This window comes from Eumetopias jubatus, unplaced genomic scaffold (genome assembly GCF_037043125.1).
Source record: "Eumetopias jubatus isolate StellerSeaLion01/CBP00866 unplaced genomic scaffold, mEumJub1_p1.0 scaffold_13, whole genome shotgun sequence".
Taxonomy (NCBI): Eukaryota; Metazoa; Chordata; class Mammalia; order Carnivora; family Otariidae; genus Eumetopias; species Eumetopias jubatus.
Window position 1 is genome coordinate 99372612 of NW_028274819.1, and position 24174 is coordinate 99396785.

Here is a 24174-nt window from a genome sequence, read left to right on the forward strand (position 1 = left end):
AGGTTGAGCCCCTGGAAGCGAGGCTGCGCAGCGCAGCCCGCCGAGCTCAGGCAGGTGCGCCCCATCTTCCTACTGAGCTTCACCTGCTTCTCTAGGATGCCGTTCTCCAGCAGGTTCCAGCATCTGCGTGGGCACCGCCCGGGGCTTGCAGATCCAGAAGGGCCTGCTTCAGGTTCTTCTCTGGGGCGGGGCGGCTTCCACGGAGTTCAGGGGTTTGCCTGGTCAGTCCTGGGAGGCTTCTGTTTGTTCTGGAGGAGGGCGCGGCCAGGGTCTCGGTTTTGCACCCAAGGATCCCAGTGCCTTGGTGCTGGTCCCCGGCCCAGCCCCGGGGGGAAGTGCCCTCGTGGTCCAGAAACAGCATCGCAGTGGAATTAGAAGTTCAGAGAGAGGGAGGGTTGGAGGCCCGAAGGTGCAGGCTGACCAGGCGGCTGGCCACGGCCTCCACGTGGGTGGAATCATTCTGGCAAATCTGGCAGCTCATAGTTGGTGGGCGGTGGGGGCTAAGCTGGAAAGCTGGTGTTGGCTGGTCCCTGAGGCAGGGGGTGGTCGCTGCTACAGAGGAGGTTGGAGGGTGGTCGGAGGCTGGAAGAAGGGGCTCCCTGGGTCTGTTCCTCCAAACTGTTGCAGTGAGAGAGGGACCTCGGGGCACACTGTCTATATGGGGATTTTTTTTCTTTAAATTTTTTATTGTTATGTTAATCACCATACATTCCATCATGAGTTTTTGATGTAGTGTTCCACGATTCATTGTTTGTGCATAACACCCAGTGCTCCACGCAGAATGTGCCCTCTTTAATACCCATCACCACGCTAACCCATCCCCCCACACCCCTCCCCTCTAGAACCCTCAGTTTTTCAGAGTCCATCGTCTCTATATGGGGATTTTTTTGCAGTGTAGTACTGCAAATGTATTTTTCTCTTTCTATGGTTTTCTTAACATTTTCTTTTCCCTAGCTGACTTTGTTGTCAGAATACAGTACAGAATAAATAGAACATACAAGATATGTGTATATCGACTGCTTATGTTATCGGTGAGGGTTCTGGTAAACAGGCTTTTAAGTTTTTGGGGAGTCAAAAATTATACTTGGTGCCCCTAACCCTGTGGTTGTTCATGGGTCAAGTGTAAATTTTAGGGTTCACAATTCAGAATGAGTTTAAACAGTTTGAGAAAAAAAGAACTGAATTTTGCATCAGCGTCATTTGATGAAATGAACAATAAAAAAAGGGGACTCTGGGTTCCAGCTGCAGAGAAGTGTGGGCTCCATAAAACTCGATGGATTGGGGAACCAAGGGAACCAGATTTACCAGAAGTTCACGGAGGTCAAAACATCTCCTTTTTTATTGCCAGAGCTGGCCCCCGGGCCCTGTGGTCTCCAAGTCAGCCTTCACCAGTATTAATCCTAACACTTAAACCTCCCGCTTTCCACTGGGGTTGATTATACTGAAATTTTGAATTTTAACACTTTCTTCTGATTTTATTTGATGTATTTGCTAATTTTATTGTTTGTTTTTAAGCCCCCTGGCAGTATGGAGCTAAAAAGTTAGAGAGATCCAACCACTTGTTAGAGGTTCCCTCTAAGTGAGAGGGGGTCAGACTGGTTTTTGGTTTTGTTTTTGTCAAAATAAACTGGTAAATGGGAGTTGGAGGGGCATCTGGAGGGAGGTCATGGTGTAGGTGGATGGGCTGACCATTTGGAAACTTTCCTGGTGTTAGGTCAGCTCATCCACATGGTTTAGGAAACATTGTGTTGCATGAAGGGTAATACCTGCATTTTCCCAAACCTGGCAGATTTGCTGGTGACTAAGACTTCTTTTCTGGAATGTGAGCAGATGGGACCCTAACTGTAAGGATTTTCGTACCTCAGCTTTTTGCATGGGTTTTAAACATTATATCTGCACGGTACTTGGATCATACAAAATACATTTCAGTGCGTTTCTTTGACTTTAAGGATTTAGGGACCTCTTCTTTCCAGCTGCAAGTGGGGATAGAGATAAAAATAGGCTGGCATTTTATTTTTTTAAAAACAGCTTTATTTAGGTATAATTCACATAATACATAATTCACCCATTTGAAGTATATAATTCAGTGATTTTTAGTGTATTCACATATATCTGCAACCATCATCACAGTCAATTTTAGAAGATACTCATCACCTCAAAAAAAATCCCCACCTAATCCCATGCCCTTTATCTATAAACCCCCTTACCTTCCCATCCCTCCCACCTCTTACCCTTTAAGCAGCCAATAACTGCTTTCTATCCCTGTAGATTTTCCTATTCAGGACTTTTGTGTGAATGGAAGCATATAATATGCAGACTTTTGTGACTGACTTCTTTCACTTAGCATAATGTTTTCAAGGTTTATCTGAGTAGTAGCATGTATCAGAACTTCATTTGTTTTTGGGCCAAATAGTATTCTGTCATCTGGATATATACCACCTTTTGTTTATCTGTTTGTTTGTTGATGGACATTTGGGTTGTTTCTGTCTTTCAGCTATTATAACCAATGCTGCTATAAACATTCGCATACATATTTTTCTGTGGGCATGTTTTTATTTTTTTGTGTGCGCATACTTAGGAGTGGAATTGCTGGGTCATATGGTAACTCTGAGGAACTGACAGATTATTTTCCAAAGCGGCTGCACCATTTTATTCCCACCAGCATTGTATGAGATTTTTAATTTCTCTACATGCTCACCAACACTTATCTCACTTTTTAAGTCTAGCTCTCCTAGTGGATGTGAAGTGGTATTTCACTGTGGTTTTGATTTGTATCTCCCTAATGACTAATGATGTCAGAAGCATCTTTTCATGTACTTATTGGCCATGCGTATATCTTCATTATAGAAATATTTATTCGGATCATTCACTCATTTTAAAACTGGTTTGTCTTTTTTTTTTAAAGATTTATTTATTTTGAGAGAGTGAGAAAGAGAGAGAGAGAGTACATGAGAAGGGGGAGGGTTAGAGGGAGAAGCAGGCTCCTCGCTGAGCAGGGAGCCCGATGCGGGACTCGATCCTGGGACTCCAGGATCATGTCCTGAGCCGAAGGCAGTCGCTTAACCAACTGAGCCACCCAGGTTTGTCTTTTTGAATTTGAGTGTAAGAATTCTTTATATTTTGGATACAAGTCCCTTATCAGATACATGATTTGTAAATAATTTCTCCCTTTCTGTGGGGAGTCTCACTTTAGCGATGGTGTCCTTTGAATCCCAAAAGGTTTACATTTTGATGAAGTCCGATTTTTCTCTTTCACTGCTCATGCTTTGGGTGTCTTATCTAAGAATCTTTAGCCAAATCCAGGGTCATATTTACCCCTTCATTTTGTTTGAAAAGTTTTATAGTTTTAGCTCTTACAGTTAGGTCTTTGACCTATTTTGAGTTAATTTTTATATATGGTGTGAGGTAAGGGTCCAACTGCATTATTTTGCATGTGGCTATCCAGTTGTCCCAGCACAATTTGTTGAAAAGACAGTTCTTTTCCCATTAAATAGTCTTGGCCTTGCTGTAAAAAAAATCAGTTGATTATAGTTGCATGGATTTATTTCTGGATGCTTAGTTATATTCCACTGATCTATGTGTTTATCCTTGTGTAAGACCACAGTCTTGATTACTATTGCTTTGCAGTAAGTTTTAAAATTGGGAAGTAAGGATTCTATGTTTTTCTTTTTCAGGACTGTTTTAGCTATTCGGGGTCCCTTGCAATCCTGTGTGAGTATTAAAATCCACTTGTCAGTTTCTACAAAGAGGTCATCTGGAATTCTGATAGGGTTGTGTTGAATCTGTAGATCAGTTTGGGGAGTATTGCCATCTTAACAATGTTAATTAAGTCTTCTGATCCTTGAACATGAGATGTTTCCCCATCTATTTAGATCTTTATTTTTTTCAACAATGATTTGTAATATTCAGAGTGTAAGTTTTACACTACTTTTATTAAGTTTCTCCCTGTGTTATTCTTTTTGATGCCATTGTGAATGACTTTTGTAACTTCATTTTTGGATTGTTTGTTGCAAAAGTACAACAGAGTTTTATATATTGATCTTGGATCCTGGAACCTTGCTGTGGGTTTCTCATAAAGGCTTTTTATCAAGTTGAGGAAGTTCCCTTCTATTCGTAGTTTGTTGAGTGCTTTTATCATGAGAGGGTGTTGGATTTTTCAAATGCTTTTTTAATTAACATATAATGTATTGTTTGTTTCAGGGGTACAGGTCTGTGATTCATCAGTCTTACACGATTCACAGCGCTCACCATAGCACATACCCTCCCCAATATCCATCACCCAGCTACCCCATCCTTCCCACCCCCCCATCGCTCCAGCAACCCTCAGTTTGTTTCCTGAGATTAAGAGTCTCTTATGGTTTGCCTCCCTCTCTGGTTTCATCTTGTTTCATTTTTCCCTCCCTTCCCCTTGATCCTCTGCCTTGTTTCTCAAATTCCACGTATCAGTGAGATCATATGATAATTATCTTTCTCTGATTTACTTATTTCCCTTAGCATAATACCCTCTAGTTCCATCCGTGTTGTTGCAAATGGCAAGATTTCATTTTTTCGATGACTGCATAATATTCCATTGTATATATATACCACATCTTTATCTGTTCATCTGTTGGACATCTAGGTTTTTTCCATAGTTTGGCTATTGTGGACATTGCTGCTATAAACATTGGGGTGCACGTGCCCCTTCGGATCACTACATTTGTATCTTTGGGGTAAGTACCCAGTAGTGCAATTGCTGGGTCATAGGGTAGCTCTATTTTCAACTTTTTGAGGAACCTCCATACTGTTTTCCAGAGTGGCTGCACCAGCTTGCATTCCCAACAGTATAGGGAGGTTCCCCTTTCTTCGCATCCTCGCCAACATCTGTCATTTCCTGACTTATTAATTTTAGCCATTCTGACTGGTGTGAGGTGGTATCTCATTGAGGTTTTGATTTGGATTTCCCTGATGCAGAATGATATTGAGCACTTTTTCATGTGTCTGTTGGACATTTGGATGTCTTCTTTGCAGAAATGTCTGTTCATGTCTTCTGCCCATTTCTTGACTGGATTATTTGTTCTTTGGGTGTTGAGTATGATAAGTTCTTTACAAATTTCGGATACTAGACCTTTATCTGATATGTCATTTGCAAATATCTTCTCCCATTCTGTTGGTTGTCTTTTGGTTTTGTTGACTGTTTCCTTTGCTGTGCAAAAGCTTTTTATCTTGATGAAGTCCCAATAGTTCATTTTTGCCCTTGCTTCCCTTGCCTTTGGTGATGTTTCTAGGAAGAAGTTGCTGCAGCTGAGGTTGAAGAGGTTGCTGCCTGTGTTCTCCTCAAGGAATTTGAGGGATTCCTGTCCTACATTTAGGTCTTTCATCCATTTTGAGTCTGTTTTTGTGTGTGGTGTAAGAAAATGGTCCAGTTTCATTCTTCTGCATGTGGCTGTCCAATTTTCCCAACCCCATTTGTTGAAGAGACTGTCTTTTTTCCATTAGACATTCTTTCCTGCTTTGTCAAAGATTAGTTGACCATAGAGTTGAGGGTCCATTTCTGGGCTCTCTATTCTGTTCCATTGATCTATGTCAAATACTTTTTCTGCATCTATTGGGTAATCATGTAACTTTAAAAATTCTATTGATATGATGTATTATATTAATTGATTTTCAGATGTTGAGCCAACTTTGCATTTCTGGGATAATTCTCACTTGGATATGGCATATAATCCTTTTTATATGTTGCTGGATCCAGTTTACTAGTATTTTGTTGAGGATTTTTGTCTCCCAAGTTCATAAGTAATATTTGTCTGTAATTTTCTTAGGATATCTTTGTCTGGTTTTGCTATTAAGGTAATACTGGCCTTAAAAAAGTTGGGAGTATTTCCCTCCTCTTCTGTTTTTTGGAAGAGTTGGTGAAGAACTGGTATTAACTCAGTAGTGAAAATATTTGGACTTGGGCTTTTCTTTGTGGGTAGGTTTTTGATTACTAATTTAATCTCTTCACTTCTTATGTCTACTTGGATAATCTATTTCTTTTTGAGCCCGTTTTAGAAGTTTGCATCTTTGGGAATTTGTCCATTTCATCAACGTTATCTAATATGTCGGTGTACAGTTGTTCATAGGACTCCTTTTTATTTCTGTAAGGTCAGTAATAATGTCCCTTTGTTCATTTCTGATTTTAGTAATTTTAGTTTTCTTTTTGTTTCTTGTTTAATCTAGCTAAAGATTTGTCAGTTTTGTTGAACTTTTCGGAAAACAAACTTCTGGTTTCCTTTATAATCTCTATTATTTTTCTATTTTCTATTTCACTAAGTTCCTTCCTTCTGTGCGCCCTAGGTTTGGTTTGTCCTTCATTTTCCAGTGTCTTAAAGTGGAAGTTAAGCTATTGAGATCCTTTTTCTGTCTTAAAATATGCATTTACAACTACAAAATTCCCTCTAATCACTGACTCAGGTGCACCCCATAAGTTTTGGTATGTTGTGTCTTTATTTTCATGCATCTGAAAGTGTTTTCTGATTTCTCTTTTGATTTCTTATTTGACTCATTGGTTATGGGTCATATTTAGGAGTTTGTTTAATATTCACGTATTTGTGAGCTTCTTAAATTTTTTCCTGCTGTTGGTTTCTAATTTCATTCCACTGTGGTCAGAGAAAATACTTGGTGTTATTCTATCCTTTTAAATTTATTGAAGTTTGTTTTATGCCTGGCATATATGGTTTATCCTGGAGAATGTTCAGTGTGCACTTGAGAAGAATATATATTTTATTGTTGTTGACTAGAGATGTCTTTTAGGTTGAGTTGATTTATAGTGTTGTTCAAGTCTTCTGTTTTCCTTGTTAATCTTTTGTTTAATTGTTCTAGCCAATCCTGGAAGTAGGACATTGAAATTTTCAACTGTTGTTGAGTTTTCTGTTTCTCCCTTCATTTCTGCCAGTTTTTACTTCACGTATCTTGGTGCTCTTTTATAATTATTATACCTCCCTGATGGAGTGACCCTTTTATCATTATGAAATGTCCCTCTTTATCTCTAGGAACATTTTTTTTTAAGAAAGGGAGGGGGAGGAGGAGGAAGAGAGGGAGAGAAAGAATCTTAAGCAGGCTCCACATTCAGCGTGAGTCTGATGCAGGGCTCGATCTCACAACCCTGAGATCATGAACTGAGCCGGAATCAAGAGTCGGACACTTAACCGACTGAGCCACCCAGGTGCCTCTCTAGTAATATTTTTTTAAAAGTCTATTTTATCTGATATAAGTGAAGCCACTCCAGCTTTCTTTTAGTTGCTGTTTGCACGATGTATCTACTTCTGTCCTTTTATAGTCAACCATTTGTTTTTTTGAATCTAAATTGTGTCTCCTGCAGACAGCATATAGTTGATCCATGGTTTTTTTTTTTTTTAAGATTTTATTTATTTGACAGAGAGAGACACAGCGAGAGAGAGACCACAAGCGGAGGGAGTGAGAGAGGGAGAAGCAGGCTTCCCGTGGAGCAGGGAGCCCAGTGCAAGGCTCGATCCCAGGACCCTGAGATCGTGACCTGGGCCAAAGGCAGATGATTAATGACTGAGCCACCCAGGTGCCCCGATCCATGTTGTTTTTTAACCCAGTCTGACAATTTCTGCCTTTTTATCTGATTGTTTAATCCATTCATATTTAATGCTGTTATTGATATAGTTGAATTTATATCTGTCATTTTATTTTCTGTTTTCTGTATGGCTTGTGTCTTTTGTTTATCTAGTCCTCCTTTACTGCTTTCTTTTGCATCAAGTGGATATTTTTCTAATGTAGCACTTTAGTTTCTTTAATATTTTTTTCAGTTTTTTAAAGTGGTTGCTCTAGGGTTTACCATATATATTTTAGTTTACCAGAATCAGCTTTAGATTTTTACTAGCTTAATTCCAGTGATGTATGAAAACATTATTTCTCTATAGCTCTATTCAGTTTTCCCCACTTTTGTGTATTATTGTTATACACATCACATCTATTAATGTTACAAACCCAGCTGTGCATTATGTTACTCTACTAACTGCAGTCATTTCCTTAGCCCAGTCTAGCTTTGTTCCCACCCACCTCCTTTGTGTTGTTATTGACCAATATTACATTTTTCTATGTTATAGGTCCAACATTACATTATATATATATATTATTTATACATTTGCTTTTTAATTATAAGAAGGAAGGAGAGAAATATGCATTTATACTTTAAAATAATTACATAATTACCTTTATTGGTACATAACTACCTTTGTTTTCTTTGTGTGGATTCAAATAATCATCTAGGATCATTTGTCTGTAGCCTGAAGAACAACCTTTAGTAGTCTTATAAGGTGGGTTTGGTAGCAACAAATTGTCCTAGTTTTTGGTCATCTGGGAAAATCCTTATTTCACCTTCATTTTTGAAAGAGATTTGCTGAATATGGGATTCTTGGTTGATTTTTTTTTTTTTTGCTTTGAACAATTTGAATTTTGTTATTCCACTGCTTCTGGGTTTCATTGCCTCTGCTGGGAAGCTAGCTGCTAATCTTATTGGGGGTCCTTTGTATGTGACCAGTCCTTTTTTCTCCCAATGCTTTCAAGATTTTCTCCTTGTCTTTGACTTCTGGCCTTTTTTTTTACCATGACATATTTGTTTGTGGATCTCTTCATGTTTATCATATTGGGGTTTATTGAATTTCCTGGATGTGTAGGTTATTTTTCAATAAATTTGGGAAGTTTTCTGCCATTATTTAAAAAATTATTTTCTCTGCTATTTCTCTCCTCTCATTCTGGTACTTCCATTATATGTATGTTGGCACACTTTTTTGGTGTGAAATGGTGCACCATGTCTCTGGGCTTAGTTCACTTTTCTTCGTTCTTTTTTTCTCTGTTTTTCATCTTGCATAATCTCTTCCAATCTAGTGATTCAAGTTCTTTAATTTCTTCTGCTGGTTTAAATCTGATGAGCCCTTCTAATGAAATTTTTATTTTGGTTATTGTACTTTTCAACTCCAGAATTTCAATTTGACTCTTTTTTATAATTTCTATTGCCTTATTGATATTCTTTGTATTATGTGACGTTGTTATATCTTCCTTTACGTCTTTAACCACGCTTTCCTTTAGTTCTCTGAATGGACTTGTAATGGGTATTTTGAAGTTTTTTTTTCTGTTAAATCCAACATCTTGTTACTCTCCCAGACAATTCATGTTACCTCCTTTTCTTTCTGGAGTATATTTTATACTTTCGATTTCTTTGCATGTGTCATAGATTTACTTTTGTTGGCAACTGGTCCCAGGCGTGTTGTTATTTCTTGTTTATTTTTTAGTGATTGGCTGGATTATTTTAGTGAAGTCTGCTTTTCCCCACTAGTGTTTGACCTCTGATGCTCTTTGCTCCTGAGGAAGATGCAGCTTTGAATATGCCCACAGTTGCCCTGAGATGACCTTGGTATTTGTAGCGCTCTCTTCCTTGCTTTTCTTGACCACACCCAGCTGTTAAACTCCACTAATTGCTGGTTGATTGCTCTGTTGTTTTCAGCAAGCTTTAGGGTATTAATTGCTCTACAAATGAATCCACTCAAATTGTGGCTCCTTCGAAGGAATCGTTTCTGAGATCTCTGTTTGACATGTGTTTTGGCCCCCAAAGGTTTCTCCCAGCTGTCTTATTCCCTGGTTCTCTCCTACAAGTTAGCTAGCCTACAATTGAGCTGTGTGTTCATTAAATCCCTGATTCTCACTTCAGTTGCTTTTCTCTACAGCCTCCACTCTGCTGAGAGCAAAGCTTAGGTTTGAACTTCTCCGTGTTCTGTTGCAAAGGAAGTCAGTTCCTGTGGGAAGATACTACGAGCTGTTTTATGGCCTGCTTGCCCGCACCCCCCAGAAAAAAATCTGAGCCAGGGCTGTGGAGCTGGGGGTGGGGACAATGGCAGATCCCTCTCTGAGAGCCTCCTCTAGGACCTGAGCACTCAGTGGGTGGGGAGCAGCAGCCTGAGGTCCTCTTGGTTTGCCTCTCCTGGTGTGGAAGCTCACCCTCATAAACTGAGGCAAGGGTAATCAGGGCCCCAGTATTCTCAGCATGCCTTGCCCAAGGGAGTTGCCCCTATCCAATGAAAGGGGGCTGGGAGGAAGAGAAAGCCCCCACTTCTCAACTGCACTCTCCTGGAGCTTAGCCTTAGCAACAGTAGCTCCGGGTGGGATGAGAACTGCTGAGGCCCCGGTCCCCCTGGGAAGAAAGCTCTCTAACTGGGCGGGATGGGAGTGGGAGCATTGTGTTCCTGGATGCAGCAGTCTGGAGCCGAGTCCCCGCTGGGCTGAGCGAGGGGAGGAGCACAGTGGTCTTGGTTCAAATAGCACATATTCTTGCCTTTCTTACCAGATTTTCGTAGATTTTGTTGCATAGACATTTCTTTAGTTGCTGTTCGCCCTTAGAACGATTTCCAGAGCTTTAAATGTTGTTGTTGTTGTTGTTTTAATTTTTCACCAGTTTCGTTGGAGAGGGATCTTCTCATGCTGCCATGCTAGCATTTTTTCTCTCTCTCTCTTTTTTAAAGATTTTATTTATTTGTCAGGGAGAAAGAGCGCCAGCACAAGCAGAGGGAGAAGCAGGCAGAGGGAGAAGCAGGCTTCCTGCCGAGCAGGGAGCCAGATGTGGGACTCGATCCCAGGATCCCGGGATCATGACCTGAGTTGAAGGCAGTCGCTTAACCGGCTGAGCCACCCAGGCATTCGGCATTTTATCTGACTCCTTTATTCTTGAACAACCTTAAAAAGTCTGTTACAGAGCTCATGGACCAAGGCAGTAAAATCCTGTTTTGGCCTGAGCTGGTTTCCTAATTAACTGAATATAAGCCTTAATACTATAATACTCTATCCCTTCCACCAAAGCTACCTGTTCAGCTGCTGGGGGTTCGGATTACTGATTCCATGTATTCCATAGCCAAGATGATAATTACCCAAGTTCAGGTCACTCTCTCCTGCCTCCCAGGTGGTCTCCCTGCTTCTCTATTGGCTCTCCCCTAATTTATTCTACACACATGTCAGAGTGGTGCTCAGAACACATTTGGTCACAACATCACACTGCTTAAATGTTTGATTGGTTTCCCATTGCTCTTACAATGAAGTTCAGAATCCCTAACATGTACTCTAAGATGCCATTTATCTCTTCCATTTCCTCCAGTGCCCCTTTCTCTCTGTGCCCCACTTCCTGCTCCTTCTCCCCCCATCCCACAGCAGCACATACTCTGGTCTCACACTCGTCTTTGCACTTTTTACTGTGCATGTCCCATGCTCTGTCCTATTTCAGGCCCTTTGCACACGTAGTTCTGTTTGCCTTCAATGCTGCTCTTAACTTCTGATTCAGGTCTTACTTAAATGTTTCCTCGGAGGAGGCTTCCCCAACCTCCCAGAATGGCTCAGGTTCCCTGTTCTAAAGGCACTCTGACACACCACACTTCCTAGAATGTGTGTTTTTGATCAACTGATTACTAGGATGATTATTTAACATGCCTCTTCCCCATAGAGCATGAGTTCATGAAAGCGGGGAGCCTGTCTGCCTTGACCACTCTATGCCCAGTTCTAGTGCAGGACCTGGCACGGAGTAAGGACCCCATAAATACAGTCCGGTGTACGGGAATGTGGTAATGAATGCTATGTGGAGCATAGAATGCCAAGGATAGGAGGCTGGTCCTGGGGCTCTACTTAGAGCTGATAGGGAACCAAAGGAAAAGTTCAGAAGAAAACTCCTCACCACCTAATATTCATAACTACAACCTGGTACCAACCAGCAGCCTAATGGACACATATTCCAATTCTTGTGAAGAATATCTTGATGCATATAGAAAGTAGTCATTTCCCTCTTCCTTCTACCCTTGACATGTGGTCCCTGAGCCTGTTTTAACCCATATGTGAAATTGTGAGGTTGGGAATGTAGATTGAGACAGTGATGATATTTTTAAAAAGTGATCAGCAGGGGCACCTGGGTGGCTCAGTTGTTAAGCGTCCGCCTTTGGCTCAGGTCATGATCCCAGGGTCCTGGGATCGAGCTCCACATCGGACTCCCTGCTTGGTGGGCAGCCTGCTTCTCCCTCTCCCACTCCCCCTGCTTGTGTTCCCTCTCTTGCTGTGTCTCTCGCTGTCAAATAAATAAATAAAATCTTAAAAAAAAAAAGTGATCAACAACAACCACAATTGCTACTTTTAATATTTGTTAAGGGCTTTCTTTGTGATAGAAATACATTATTTCAAAGAAATTATTAATTTGAAGCAGTGGGTACTTTTATTTCCATTAGATAGATGAATAAACTAAGCTTGGGAGAAATTAATTATCTTGCTCAAAGTAAAGTTGATTCAAATTTGTGTCTGTTTGGCACCAGCACTCAAATTCTTAACCTCTGTTCTGTATTGCCCAAGGATTCTAGAATTCTGTAAGTGATTTCTTGCTGTCTGACGGTTTCTGAAACTTCATGTAAATTTTCATTTAAAGTGCTTTTTGAAACTTCTATACCTGAGAGAGGGAGGCTTCTCTTTCATCTCTTATCAAGAGATACATTGAAAACTAAAATCTGTTCTAAGCATTCCACGTTTGAGTAGACTCTCTTGCTGTAGACTTTCTTGATTTTACAAGGACATTATCAGGAAGCCAAACACAACAAAAATAATAGGAAAAGCCCCTTGATTGTACTAATAAGGCAGCACATAAACAAATATGGAAGAGAACACACAGGGTTTTATAAAATCTAAACCCTATTTAAACTTCTACTACATCTAAAATCTTTTTTAAGTTTGGAAAATGCTTGTCAGAGGTCTTAGAACTGAACAGGAGGGTAGATTTGAAGACCTATCTACAGGATGAGGTTTTAATGAGAGTAGTGGAAGCACACATCTACATTAATAGGTGAGAGGCTTCTTTTCTCAGCAACACGTTCCTGAGATCTTGAGATACTTCAAGGAAGTCCGTACATTCCAGAATCCTTGCTAATTGGTCACCTAGAGAAATTCCTCAGATCTTTAAATTAGAAAGCCAAAATTAAATAAAACATCAGATAAAGTCTTCCTGCTACCAAAATTGTTCAAAACTTGATTGAAGATATCTGACACTTGTTAAACTTTTACCCTAATTACAGACATTTTAAAATGTGTACGTGTGCAAATGCTTAACATACTCATTTATTTGAATGCATAAAAATAAAAACAAAAATGGTACAGAATCTCACTTTCCAGAAAACTCTTTTTTTTTTTTTTAGTTAGACTAACAAATGTACCTGGTAATAAAATTGAAACCATGAGGGAAGATATAAAATAAAAGCACCTTCCCACCACCACCCAGATCTGGCTCTGCCAGATCACTGCATTATTTCTCTTCTGTATCTGTCCAGAAAAATTACATATACACATGTAACAAAATGTATAGTCTTTTGAAAAACAGACATAAAATACTTAAATGTATTTGTACAAATATATGTACAAAGTATATGCATGTAACAAAATATTCTTTTGGAAAATATACATAAAATATATAAATATGTTTGTACAAATATATATATATACCATTCATACCATATTCTTTTAAACTTTGCTTTTTCATTTATAAAATGGAGATTTTATAAACCGTTAGATTGAGACCAACTGCGTTTTAAAAATTATTTTATTTTGAAATGATTACAAGCTTATAGAAAAGTTGAAACTATATATATAAAAATGTAAATCAAAATTTTTCCACGAGTGATTTGAGAGTAAGTTATTAACCTGATGCCCCCATCACAACTGAATAAAGTGTGTTTCCTTGCAAAGATACTTCCCTACATAACCAGGATATAATGATCGAAATCAGAAAATTAATATCAATACATTACTCCATCAGATTATTCAGGTCCTGTCAATTGTTCAACATTGGCTTTTATAGCAGAAGGACCCAGTTCAGAATCACAGGTCGTAATTAGTTATCATGTCTTTTTAGTCTGCTTTGGTCTGGAACATGTCCTCAATCTTCTCTTGATTTTAGTAACCTTTACCCTTTTGAAGATTGCAGGCCAGCTATTTGGTAAAATGCCCTCCATTTGGGTTTGCGTGATGTTTCCCCATGATTAGATTTAGGTTCCGCCTCTTTGGCAAGAATGTCACAGAATGATACTGCATTCTTCTCCCTGGCCTCCTATCAGGAGGCACACCTTTTGTGTGTGGGTCACTGCAGCTGATGTTCACTTTATCACTTGATTAGAGTGGTGTTTGCCGGGCTTCCCTTCTGTAAAGTGAGTTTTCTTTCTCAAAATAAGTTTTTGTGAGAAGAGATTTGAAACCATGTATATATCCCATTATGCACTAAACTTTTCATTAGTTAATTAATTAATATCTGTATGGATTTAGGTTTCTGTGTTATCCAGTGACTGTTATACTTTATCTTGATGTTGAAACTATCATGATTTGGCCAATAGAAGCTGGTTTATATGTCTTTTTTTTTTTTTTAACATAAGCTCTACACTGAAGGTGGGGCTTGAATTCAAGACCCTGAGATCAAGAGTCTCACACTCCACCAACTGAACTAGCCAGGTGCCCCTCTGTGTTCTTTTGACATGCCCCCATTATTCTTTAGACCCTTCTCTTTTGCGGTAGGGGCAGGGGACAAGAAGATTTACAAGTTCATCCTGTACTTTTCCTGCCAGTCCTGGCATAAATCTTTTATCCAAGGAACCCTAGTTTCCTAGAGTGGAAAATGGTAATTAGAAGCCAAGATTTTGGTGGTAGATGTGTTCATTGATATGGGAGCCCAAGCAGGGTAAAAGAGGGTATTCCTGAAGGCGTAATCTGGCACTGGAATTAGGGCCTGAGTGGGATGAGGAAGGCATCCATGGTGGGGTTGAAGGCGATGGCCCAGCAAGGGGAGTCAAGCCCAAGCAGGGTGCAGAGGATATCCCCTGGAAGAGTGGCCTGGCACAGGGTCAGGGCCCACACAGGGTGAGTTGAAAAGCCATGACAGGGCAGCCCAGTATGAGGTGTCAGATCCCAAGCAGGGTGATAAGAGCACGGGGGCGGTGGGGAGGGTGGGCAGCAGAGATAGGAAGTGAATACATACAGAGGATTAATCAAATAAATAAATTATTTAATAATAGAAGCCAGATATCTCACTCTTGGATGATGGAGTTACAGACACAAAAAGGAAGAAATGTAAAATAAACCCTTTGGTGTTATATTGGAGTTATTGATGTGCATTCAGATTTTCTACATGCATAACGTATGGAAATAAATGGAGATGGGTATGTATGTAGCTCTGTCCTCTTTGAGGGCTTGAGAACAGCAATGTCCCAACATCAATGAGATCATGACCTGAGCCAGAACCAAGAGTTGGATGCTTAACTGACTGTGCCGCCCAGGCTCCCCTCTTGTGTCCTAGTTTTGGGATCCTATTATTTGGGAAAATATTTTTTGAGAATATTTTCTATTTAATGTATTGGGTTTTCAACCTCAGAGTTACCAATTTTCCTTCAATTGGGTTATCTTTGTCTTCTATAACTATTAGCTTTTTCGCTAATTGCTTTAATTTCTGAGTTTTTCTTCCCCATCCTTCATGCTATTCTTAAGCTTTGTCTCTATGTCAATAATTTCATTTTTAATGATACCTATGCTGTTTCTATTGAATGTAATATCTCCATAATGATATTATGTGGTCCTTGATTTGTTTCCTTAATCTTCCTTTCCCTGTAAACGTCCTTTATTTTATTGCATGCTTTTAGTGAGTGCTTCTAAAGAGTGAAGTGATTTTGAGGAGTTTACTCCTATTTTTTGAGTCATGTTCTGTTCTAGGTTAGGATCTCGGTCCTTCTTTGCATTTGGTTTTATCTATATACTTAGGCTACACTTTGCATGTGTGGTTGCTATGCCATTTATTTGGGTGGCCAAGTTCAGACATGCTATTTGTTTGACATAATGACCACTGACTATATTCTCCTGCATCCTGATTCTGTTTTCAAAAAGGGAAATTATAATTTCACCCCAAACCACATATTCACTCATTTCTTCTCTCATTCTTCCCTTTCCTCCCCTGCCTCCTAACCTTTCACCCTCCTTTATTCTCAGATTCTTCTTTTCCTCTTCCACTTTTTCCTCTTTCTTCTTTGTCTTTCCAAGTATACTTTATGCCAATTTTCTTCTTTACTAAAAACCTGAGTTTCCTAGATCAATACTTTATATAAGGACAAATATAGGCTTGCTTGTGAAGTCAGTGTGTACAGGCTTTTAAAAAGGAGTTTTAATGGAGTTGATGATTTTTTGGCCATATCCAGGAATACCGAAGGCCTACCATAGATTACACAAAATCTCTGGGGGAGATGTTTATAAAGAAACAGGAGACAGATGTTAAAGTAAGATAAAGTAACATTATATTAGAGGTTTTGTGTCTCAAGTCCCCACAGATCTGTTTTGTAAACTTGGCTGGAACAGTGACCATAGCTGAAGATGCTTGGAGCATTTTTTCCCTGTCCTCCTTACCCAAATCCAAATCCTGAATCTTACCATGCTCTGGCTTGCAAGGACAGGGAACTGTCATAAGGAGAGTGCCTGAGCATAAATGAGGGGGTTATGATGGCTAGACTGGTTGCTTACTTTTCCAGACACATGGAAGGAGGAAGTGGAATAGAACAGCCATGGCCATGACCTTTTGACATTCACTGACCCAGCGCACTAGTGAACTTGGGCCAATCAGCATGACTCAGGGGAGTAGTAAAGCAGGTTGGGAAAGGAGATGTAGGGGGTAGTCTTGAATGCATCTCTTCCCCTAGAGCCCCGTGGTCCTTTATGGGATCAGGACTAATAAAAGGTGACAGTAATTTTTTTAAAAAGATTTATCAGTTCATTTATTTGAGAGAAAGAGAAACAGCATGAGAGGGGAGAGGGTCAGAGGGGAAGCAGGCATAAAAGGTCACAGTAATACCGATTCCTTATTAGTCATACGGCAGTCTGCATACAGAGCCATACACAAATCTGCATCTTAACGATAGTAGTGGGGGGTTGAGAGAAGTGCTCCCCCCAATCAAGTAACAGCCATGAGTGGTACAAAATATGACTCCCAATTTTTTTTTTAAGATTTATTTATTTGAGAGAGAGAAAGAGAGTGTGAGAGGGAGAGAGGGAGAGAGAGAGAATCTTCAAGCAGGCTCCCCACTGAGCACAGAGCCCTACTTAGGGCTTCATCCCAAGACTCTGAGATCATGACCTGAGCCAAAATCAAGAGTCAGATGTTCAACTGACTGAGCCACCCAGGTGCCTCAGGACTCCGTTTTTAAATAACATCATTTTAAACAAACATCTTAGTGATTTGAAGCTGTTTCTGGGTCCTGTGGATATATGCCTCCCTGGTGTACATAATGAAAGGATGATTCCTTTTCGAGGTTTGGTATGGTAGTGGGTGTATTGAATTGGATGTATTGAATTAGGGATGACATAAAGAAGCTTCATATAAACTATTCCAAAAAGTGTTACCATAGTTTTGGAGATGTCATCTAAAATTTTTAAAATTTCTGTCTAATAGCCTTACAGAGCAAGTCATTTTAAACAATAAGGGATAATGAAAGGGATATGGACTTTGGAACCAGAAATAACTGGGTTCTTGCTGTGGCTCTGGCACACAGAGCTCCTCAGATTTGGGTAAATATTTAGCTTCTATGAGCTCTTATTTTGTTTCCTGAAAATATAGAATGTCAATAATATCACAGCCCCAAAAAGCGAAAACAAAAAAGTAATGGTAGATTTTTTTTGGACTTGCATATCTGACAGCCTTTTTGAAAAATTGGAGAAAATTCTCACCTATAGCACCATCTTTGGGACCAACATTGTTTTATTGATCCTTCCCGAAACTTAGAGTTAGTGGAGAAGAAAGAGTTTTTATTCAGTTGATTACTTTAACATAATGTCACAGTTATTGAGACTTACACGAAACCTGCATTTCATTGCAATGTATCAGAGTTCGAAGAAATACTGTTTCTCTATATAAGATCCTAGGGTTTTCCCTGTTCATCTCGAATCATTCCTCCAATAGAGCTATCCTAAATAATTTCTGAGGAAATCTCTGGTTGTGCCTGAAGATCATTCCACCTCAGCATAGGCATCTGACAGGAGAGAAGAAGGGTTATGCTTCTTTATTTCTACTGAGAAAATACAACCCCAACATGTTCATCTGCTTTGTTTGATTCTAAATATAAGCAACACAGACAACACACTCCCTGGCCAGGGTCTTACCAGAGAGACCATGTCCTTGTCTGGCGTGCTTTCCATCTTACACCGATACTCTAGTTGAAAATAGTGATTCTTATGGAGGTTTGGTAGAAAGGAAATGTAATCCTTGTCTTCCTACAGATAGTCCAGGGTTTCTTTGATGTAATGAAAAGGAAAACAGGTTTTGATGTCAACCATGGGTGCCAGAATTCCTCATAGGGAAGGAAAGATATTATTTGAGTAGATAATTGGTGGATTCTTGAAGTTTAGAAAATGTTTGGCCAAAGCCCTTCAGATATTTCTTCCGCCCTTTTCTCCTTTGAGGACTCCAGTTACACACATACTAGTTTGCTTGGAGTTGTCCCACACCCCGCTGGGGTTCTTTCCATTCATTTTTTTTCCTCTCTGTATTTTATTTTGGGTAAGTTGCTGTTGCTCTGTCTTCAGGTGCACAGCTTTGATTCTTCTATAATGTCTAATCTGCTGTTACTCCCATCCAATATATTTTTCTCTTGGATGTTGTGGTTTTCATTTCTGAAGCTATGATTTGGATCCTAAGAATAAACCTAGCAAGAAGGTATGGAAAACCTTTAGAGGGGGAAATTGCAAAACATATGATAGCTTATAAAAGATGATACAGGGATGCCTGGGTGGCTCATTTGGTTAAGTGTCTGCCTTCAGCTCAGGTCATGATCTCAGGGTAACTGACCCCTTCCTTGTGCTCTCTCTCTCTGACAAATAAATAAAATCTTAAAAGATGATACAGATAAATGAAAATATATGCCATATTTATAAATTTGAAGACTAGACATCAGTTTTACCCAAATGAAACTATAAGCCCATGGCAATCCCCAAGTTCTAATAGAGGATTTCAGTGATCTTGAAAAGCTGATTCTAAAATTCACAGGGAAAGGCAAAGTATCCATAATAACTTATTTATATGTTTTTGAGGGAGAATTAGGAGGAGTGTTTATTTTACTGGTGATCAAGATTCAATTTTTATTATGAAACTGTAGTAATTAAGATAAGGTAGGAGTGTTATAGTGATGAACATTCAGACCAACAGAAGACAATACAGAGCCCAAGAAAAGAAACAAACATATATGGAAAACTTGTTACGTGAAAGTGACAACAATGAAAATCATTAGGGGCAAAGCATGGAAAAATAACTTTCCATATAAAAATTAGATCCTTACCTTAGAACACATCCAAAAAGTGAATTCTAGGTAGATGAGTGTTCTAACTGTGAAAAACAGAACTTTAAAACTTTTAGAAGAAAACTAAGGGGTATATCTTGGAATAGGGATGGATTTTTTTTTCAAGATTTTATTTATTTATTTGGCAGAGAGAGACACAGTGAGAGAGGGAACACAAGCAGGGGGAGTGGGAGAGGGAGAAGCAGGCTTCCTGCGGAGCTGGGAGCCCGATGCGTGGCTTGATCCCAGGACCCTGGGATCATGACCTGAGCTGAAGACATACGCTTAACGACTGAGCCACCCAGGCGCCCCTGGATTTTTTGGGGTGGGGAGGAGGCAGAGGGAGAGGGAGAATGCCAAGCAGGCTCCATACCCAGGATGGAGCCCGATGTGGGACTGGATCTCATGACCCTGAGATCATGACCTGAGCTGAAATCAAGAGTCAGACACTTAACTGACTGAGCCACCCAGGCGCCCCAGGATGGATTTCTTAAATAAGAGTTTTAAAATCACAACTATAGATGAATTTAACTGAAGTACACATTTAAATTTTGCTCAAAAAAGATGCCATAAGCAAATTTAAAGGACAAACCACAACCAGAGACATCAGGGGACTCTTCTGCAGATTTCTGGAAACCGCTCTGTGCAGCCTTCCCCTCCAGTGTTCTTGTCCTATAAACTTGAGCTGTGTTGATCTCCCAGGTGCCAGACTCTTTCTCCTCAACCTGGTCCGCTGGACTCTCTTTGGATCCCACCTCCCTGTACTTGGGATTTGGGAACCTACCCCGGGCAGTAAGCTGGGCAGTCACAGAACGCCCCGTGTTTCATTTCTGCTTCTCGAGAATCATCATCTTGCAGACCTTTCTCCATTATTTTACCTATTCTGTCTGGTTTTCTAGATGTTTAACAGGGGAGAGTAAATCTGGTCTGTTATTACTCTGCCATGGACAGAAATGGAAGTAATCCTACCATCATTTTAATAAAGTTTGAAAATAAGCAAAACAATTACATATATAAACACACACACACATAATGGGAAAAAATGAAATAGTATAAAAAACACGCCTAGGGAAGCTAAACATTAAATTTGAGAGGACAGTTACTTGGAGAGATAGGAGAAGGCTACTCTGAAGTTAATAAGCAGTAATGGAATTTTTGAATTCTTTGAAGCTTAATGGTAGGCACATGGATGTTTATCATGTTATTCTGTGTACTTCTTGTGTGCATGAAATATAAGAAGAATGGAAAGGTGTGCAAAAGGGAGAATTAAGTAAAGAAAATATTAAAGATGGGGCACCTGGGTGGCTCAGTCGGTTGAGTGGTTAAGTGTCTCTGACTCTTAGTTTCAGCTGAGGTCATAATCTTGGGGTTGTGGCATCAAGTCCCATGTTGGGCTCCCCACTAAGTGCTGAGTCTGCTTGAGATTCTCTCCTTCTCCCTCTGCCCCTCCCCCTGCTCTCAGTCTCTCTCTCTCTCTCTTTCTCAAATTAATAAAGTGTTGGGACGCCTGGGTGGCTTAGTCGGTTAAGTGTCTGCCTTCAGCTCTGGTCATGGTCTCAGGGTCCTGGGATCGAGCCCTAATCAGGGCTCAACGCGCAGTCTGCTCCCTCTGCCTCTGCCCCTCCCCCGCTTGCTCCCTCTCTCTCTCTTTCCCAAGGAAATAAATAAAATCTTTAAAAAAACAAATAAGGGCGCCTGAGTGGCTCAGATGGTTGGGCGTCTGCCTTAGGCTCAGGTCATGATCCCCGGGGTCCTGGGATCAAGTCCCGCATCGGGCTCCCTGCTCCTTGGGAGCCTGCTTCTCCCTCTGCCCCTCTCTCCCTCTCTCTGTCTCTCATGAATAAATAAATAAAAAATCTTTAAAAAAATAAAAAAACAAGTAAAATCTTTTTGAAGAAAAAGAATATTGGTTAAAGAGCATCCTAGGAAGATAAAGAGGTGAAATAGAGGAATTCATGTATCTGAAAGCCACCTAAGCCAGAAGGCACCGTTTTGGGGGTGGGGACAAAATGGTAGCCAACACAGCTGTTACACCTCTTTCCCTCATCAGCTGGATCTCCGGAAGGCCTGTGATTTCCCTACTGGTGCTTTCCTCCCGGTACTTTTCTTTGATGAAACCCTTCAAAACCTCGGCTTCCACAAACACCGCGAATAACTCCTCCCATGCCTTGTTGAATCATCTGTCCACCACTCCTGGGTCACCCCCCTCGTTGGTGAAGACTTGAGCTCTTGGGTTCTTGTCACGCTCTCGGTGACCCACACAGATGGTCTCTTGGACTTTGGCCTCTCCGTTTCTTGCACTGCTTTCCTCAGTGACTGTCTCTTCCTTGGGGCTTCACCAGCTTCTGACTGGTTTCCCTTCATCATCATCACCCTCCTACCACATCTGTTCTTAACACAGTAGCCATCGGAGTGTCCTCTTAATACATGGCATCATGTCATTTCTCTGCTCAGAGTCCTCTCGTGACTCTCCATCTTGCTCAGAGGAAAACCCAAACTCCCCTTATGGCCTTTGAGGTACTACAGTATCCGTCTCCTGCTACTGTCCCTCGTCCTTTCTGCCCCTGACGGTCACTCGGGGCTCCGTGATGCTCCTGGAACATGCTGGGCATGCTCCTGCCTCCTCTGTACCCGCCACCCACTCTGCCCAGCACGTTTCTGCTGTAGCCACCCCACCTGCATGGCGTTTACTCAGCTCCTGTGGGGCCTTCTCCTCAACTGTCACCTTCTTCGCGAGTCCATCCCTGACTGCTTTATTTAAAACTGTACTCTCGTCCCCACAGAGCTTTTCTTCTTTCTTTTCTTTCTTTTCCTTCTCTTTTCTTTCTTTCTTTTCCTTATTCTTTACTTTATTGTCTGTCTCCCTCCACTGAAGTACAATTTCCATGAGAACATGTTTTATTTATTGCTATAAGACAAGTGTCTCGAACAAGTGCCTGGTGCAGAGAAGATGCCATTAGTGGCTTTGGGGATCCCTGTGCCCCCCATTTCTTGGGGATTAAGGAGCAGGAGAAGGGTGCATAGTCCCTGATGCCATGTGCTCACATGGGCACCCATGGCAGTGGCTGTCATCTGGACTGGGCTTTGAGCCGCAGCCAGGCAGGGGGCTGTGGAGGTGTCCCGAGATCTCAGCTGTGTGACTCTGTCTGGTCTAGAGGGTCTCTCTGTGACTTCCCTGCTTCTCTTGGGGATAGAAATCATTTGGTTGCTCCCATGCCATGAGAGGGCACAGCAACTCTCCAAGGCTGTCTGAGGCTCCATCCGCCAAGGTGCTCCATGCAACTGTCATTCCTGGGCTCTTGTCTTTCTGGGGCTCCACCCAGCTCTCAGATCCCACAATTCTGCCTGGAAGTTCTGTTGCCTCCCCAGGGCTCAGCTTCGGATCAGGGAACAAGGACTTTCTCTCTGGGACCCACTGACATCTTTTCAATGTTTTCCAGTGTTTTTTCCCCTGCTTCTCTTATTCTTGCTTTTTCCTTTTCCTCCCCCATGCTGGAGATCTTTCTCCTGGTATGACGAGGAGGGCAGTCTTGCTTTGGCTCATCTCTTGTCTAAGTTGTGAATCCTTTCTATTTTGCTAAGGGCCTTTTGAAATAGAAAACTAGGAGGATAGACCCTTTCTTTCTGCCTTTGGCCCTCACCTTCTCTTTGCTGGAATGCTTTCAGGGGGAAGAAGGGCCAAGGGGCATGGGGGAGGGAAAGGTTTGGGCAGGGGAGATTGTGAAATATTTTACCAAGACAGTCACACCATGTGATGCTGATAATGACCACAACAATGTAGTTCACATTTTTTGTGCACTTAGTGTATGCTGGGCCTTCTAGCTGCTCTCTGTAATGCGCCTCCATTAATCAACACAGCAACTCTATGTGTGTTTATTATCATGCTTGTTTTCCATAAAAGCAAACTGAAGTCTACTGGGGGAAAGGGGGTCGCTCAGGTCCCACATTTTGCAAATGATGGACCTGGGCTTTGGAAGCAAGCCTGCTGTGCACTATGCCTCCTGGCCCCCTGGGAACACCCCCAGAGCCTCAGGACCCAGGGCCACGGACATGGGATCAGTTGATTCTTCCATATACCTGGTGCTCATCCAGCAGGAGTGGAGCTGGCCTTCCTCTTCTTTCCCTGGCCCGCCAGGTGGGCCTCTCTCTGGTGCCCCCATTGTCAGCCTCTTTCTGCAAAGCTGGCTTCCCTCTCTGCTTCTGCTTTAGGCCCATCTCATCTCCCTGGAGGAGTCCAATCTCCCTCCCTCCTCTCTCCTTGCCCCCCTCCTCCCTCCCTCGTCCCTCCTCCCTCCATCTTCCCTCCCCCTTCCTTCTCCCCTCCCTCCCAACTCCCTCCTCCCCTCTCCTCCCCCCCTTCCCTCTCCCTTCTCTCCCAACTCCCTCCTCCCCTCTCCTCCCTCCCCCTTCCCTCTCCCTTCTCTCCCAACTCCCTCCTCCCCTCTCCTCCCTCCCCCTTCCCTCTCCCTTCTCTCCCAACTCCCTCCTCCCCTCTCCTCCCTCCCCCTTCCTTTTCCCTCCTCCCCTCTCCTCCTTCCCCCTTCCTTCTCCCCTCTCCTCCCTCCCCCTTCCTTCTCCCCTCTCTCTCGACTTCCTCCTGCCCTCTCCTCCCTCCCCCTTCCTTCTCCCCTCTCTCCCGACTTCCTCCTGCCCTCTCCTCCCTCCTTTCCTTCGCTCTTCCCCTACCCCCCACCGTCCCTCCTTTTTCCCTTTCTCCCTTGGTTTGGCTTTACAAATAAAATATAAATTTAGCTAAGAGCTCATACCACAAAAAGGAAGAAACGATAAGTATAAGCAGCAAACAGAGTTTGAAAGTAAACACCTCGCC

At 41.5% G+C, this 24174-nt stretch overlaps 1 protein-coding gene across 1 annotated transcript in view; it reads left to right on the forward strand.

Annotated features, from left to right (window-relative positions):
- Positions 1-24174, forward strand: part of SMIM35 (small integral membrane protein 35) — a 57717-nt gene that overhangs the window by 26529 nt on the left and 7014 nt on the right. Inside the window, exon 5 of the mRNA XM_088017516.1 lies at positions 3675-3711. Within this exon, the coding sequence (XP_087873642.1) occupies positions 3675-3711 (37 nt within the window). The remainder of the gene's footprint in view (positions 1-3674; positions 3712-24174) is intronic.